At 53.8% G+C, this 2,995-nt stretch overlaps 1 protein-coding gene and 1 pseudogene across 1 annotated transcript; both read right to left on the bottom strand.

Annotated features, from left to right (window-relative positions):
• Positions 1-317: 317 nt before the first annotated feature.
• LOC111816606 lies at positions 318-699 on the bottom strand (annotated as a pseudogene).
• A 796-nt stretch (positions 700-1,495) lies between these two features.
• On the bottom strand, positions 1,496-2,989 carry Sap25 (Sin3A associated protein 25). Its single transcript, XM_004630593.2, has 6 exons — positions 2,926-2,989; positions 2,523-2,623; positions 2,337-2,431; positions 2,090-2,240; positions 1,886-1,983; positions 1,496-1,812 (listed from the first exon to the last, which is right to left on the bottom strand). Exons 2-6 carry the CDS (start codon positions 2,611-2,613, stop codon positions 1,546-1,548), a joined length of 702 nt encoding a protein of 233 aa, XP_004630650.1. The 5' UTR covers positions 2,614-2,623; positions 2,926-2,989; the 3' UTR covers positions 1,496-1,545.
• Positions 2,990-2,995: the final 6 nt, after the last annotated feature.

Here is a 2,995-nt window from a genome sequence, read left to right as displayed (position 1 = left end):
TGGAGTGTTGTGGGGATCGAACTACAGCAAACTGAGGCTGCCAGCATTGTGGAAGCAGCCACTTAAAGAACTGAGCTAGGGCTGGGCCCCCGTAATCCTTTTTGAGATATGGTCTAAGTCACTAAATTTTCCAGGCTGGGCTTCAATTTGGGATCCTCTTGCCTCAGCCTCCCAGAGTGCTGACATTACAGGCATGTACTGCCAACCCCAGCTAAGAAGTTGAATACTTTTTTTTTTTTTTTTATCCACTGAGGCATGGTATTTGTATGTTTTACATCCTTAGAAAAAGAACCCCAGGACTTGCCCTCCTGTTTTCGTCACTCTTCTTCATGATCCATGATGCCAGCTGAGGATGTCAATACAATGAAACCAAACTGACGAGATGGGAGCAGGTTATTCTGCCATTTTTCCAGGTCTCTCAGCTGTACATCAAACCTGGGGCTGATTACACCACACTTGTTTAACCTGCCTGTGAGTTTCACAACAATTTCTCCAGCCCTGTGATCATCACTGATTTCAAATTCGCCAATGTAACCATGCTTCATCGTCACAGTTAGAAACCGGGTAACGACTTTGGAGCATGGCCTAATGAGGACCTGGTGTTTGCCTCTTTTTTTCAGCATTGTTGATGCTCTTGAGAGCATCAGCCAGGACATTCATGCGCACCATTATGGCGGCGCGGAAAGATGGCGGAAAGAGAAGAAACTGAATTCTTTCCAAGGAAAAATGCTAGAGCCTCTCCCACTTCCTTTCCCCCTCAAAAGTTCATTCAACCAGCCATTGTCAGCTGAAATCTGGCCGGCTCTCCACGCCACAGATGCCGACTCCCATTTGGATTGGCTAGGACCCCTACTTGCAGGGACTCTGTCTTTTTGTCTCCTCTGAGCCAAAGAACAGTACAGTGGCCCCATCTAGCCCAGGGCTAAAGCCTGAGCCTCCAAAAGAGGTGTGGGAGCACTGGGGAATCTCACCACGATTGCACCCTGAAGGTGACATGCCCCCTGTTCAATCTGTTCCTCTGTCAGTCACAGGCCCACACAATCCTCTCTTCTCCCAGCCTGACTTCCTAAAGGCTCAGCCCCAGCCTGTGGACCATGGCTCCCATGCGTTAAAGGTACCCCGCTTCATGGCCTCCTTAGGTCAGTGGAGTGCCTGCCCCACAGCAGGGGGTAACCAGTGATTGCCAAGAATTTCAGAGGAGGGCTGGTGAGATGGCTCAGTGGTCTAAAGCACCTACTTAGAACAAGCTAAACTAGGCTAAGCAAAGCACAGGGACCACGGTTCAATCCCCCAGCACCACATGCCAGCCAACCCCACCCCCTGGTGGGCTGAGCTGGCCACACACACACACAAAATAAATAATTAATTAATTAATTAATAAAAAAAAAAGAATTTCAGAGGAAGTCAGCCTAAGCAGTGGGAGAGGAAGAGACCCACCCAGTCCCTGCCTCCTTGCCACATTCTCACCTGCCATCAGGAGTCTTTTAGCAAAACAAGTTTTATTATCAACAGGGGCTTAGGGGCCGGCACTCTGCCCCTGAGGTGCTATGGACAGTGGGTGTCTGGGGTCCTAGGCAGAGATGGATCAGTGCTTCCTGAAGAGCTCTGGGGGTCAGAGATAGGCTCTACAGGGCCAGCATGACTTGGAGGAGCTGCCAAGAAGCCAGGTCTGGCCTCCCCCTGGCTCATCTGCAGCAGACCAGTGACGGCGATCAGCTCCGGCCCACTGAGCTGGGTCAGGCAGTAGCTCCTGGGCTGGGAGGGGTGGACGGAGGACGACATGATAGGAGCTGGGAGCTGCAGCTTTATGACCTGAGGAGAGAGAAGTGTTTTCTCCCAGGTACCCTACAAAAGCCCAGGGGGACCAGAAGGTGCCCACTCTTACCTGTTGAGGGACCTCAGACAGGTACAAGGGAACTCGCTGCCCAGGGGGTAGCAGAGGGTCCAAGAAAAAGATATCTTCAGGGTACATCACTGGTAACTCTGTCAGGAGAGGAGGTACCTTTGAGGGGGGTGTCCTGGGAACCCCACTCATGCCCCAGGGATGTGTGTGCACCACACTTCTGTGCAGAGAGCCCCAGGAAGGTACCTGCATCCCTGGGTGCCTGCTGTCTGTTCTGATGGCCTAGGATAGGGGCCTGATACCTGTGGCCCCTGCCCCAGGCCTCATAGATGGGCCAGAAGGAGGGGTGACACAGTGTCCGGCCTGAGAAGGATATACCTGGCCCACTGCCGGATGCCTATGAAAGACAAGAAGGGTCACTGAGTCTCAGTGCTTCCTGAGCCATCCTTGCCACCCCAAGTCAGAGCCAGAGCCAGAGGTCCCTGTAGCTCACCCACACCTGCTGAGGTCTCACTTTAGCACCATAGTTGGGGTCCCAGGGTGAGAACAGAGGCATTCCTGAGGAAGGCACCTGGGGAGAAAACAGGACTGGGGGCGGGAGGGGAGCTCAAACAGATTAGGACAGACTCAGAGGCAGCGAAGGGGGTCTTGGGGATAAAGACAGCAAGGCATAGCCTACCTGGGGATCCTGGGGACAGCTCAGGAACCAGGCCAGGGGGGTAGCGGGGCAGCAGCTGTCGCCTCCGGGCCCCAGCAGTGCTGTCGGCCATGAGCTGCAGGCTGGCAAAGTAAAGATACCTCCACTAAGGGGTGCCCCACTTGTTGTCCCCTTCCAAATACTTCTTTGAGCTTAGTGGCGGGGTCAGGGTGCTTGGAATCTGGGATAATGAAATCTCCATTCTCCAGCAGGGCCAGGACCACACAGATTTTCTTTCTTTTCATACAGACTTTTTCTTTTTCTCCCTCCTTCCTTTCATGTATTTAGTACAGGGTCTACAGGGTCTCACTACACGGATTAGACACCGGGCCGGGCCTCAGGCGCCCCCGCCACATGTCCCTGCGCGGCCCAGCCCAGCGCTCACCTGTCCTGTGGAGGGTTTTCTGGCTCCCTCTGGGCCTCCTCGTTGGAGCTGCGGGCCTCTGTCTGGTCAC

The sequence above is a fragment of the Octodon degus genome, unplaced genomic scaffold, assembly GCF_000260255.1.
Source record: "Octodon degus isolate 3935 unplaced genomic scaffold, OctDeg1.0 scaffold00035, whole genome shotgun sequence".
NCBI classification, from domain to species: Eukaryota; Metazoa; Chordata; class Mammalia; order Rodentia; family Octodontidae; genus Octodon; species Octodon degus.
The sequence above is the reverse complement of the archived record's forward strand: the minus strand, read 5'-3'. Positions and strand labels throughout refer to the sequence as shown.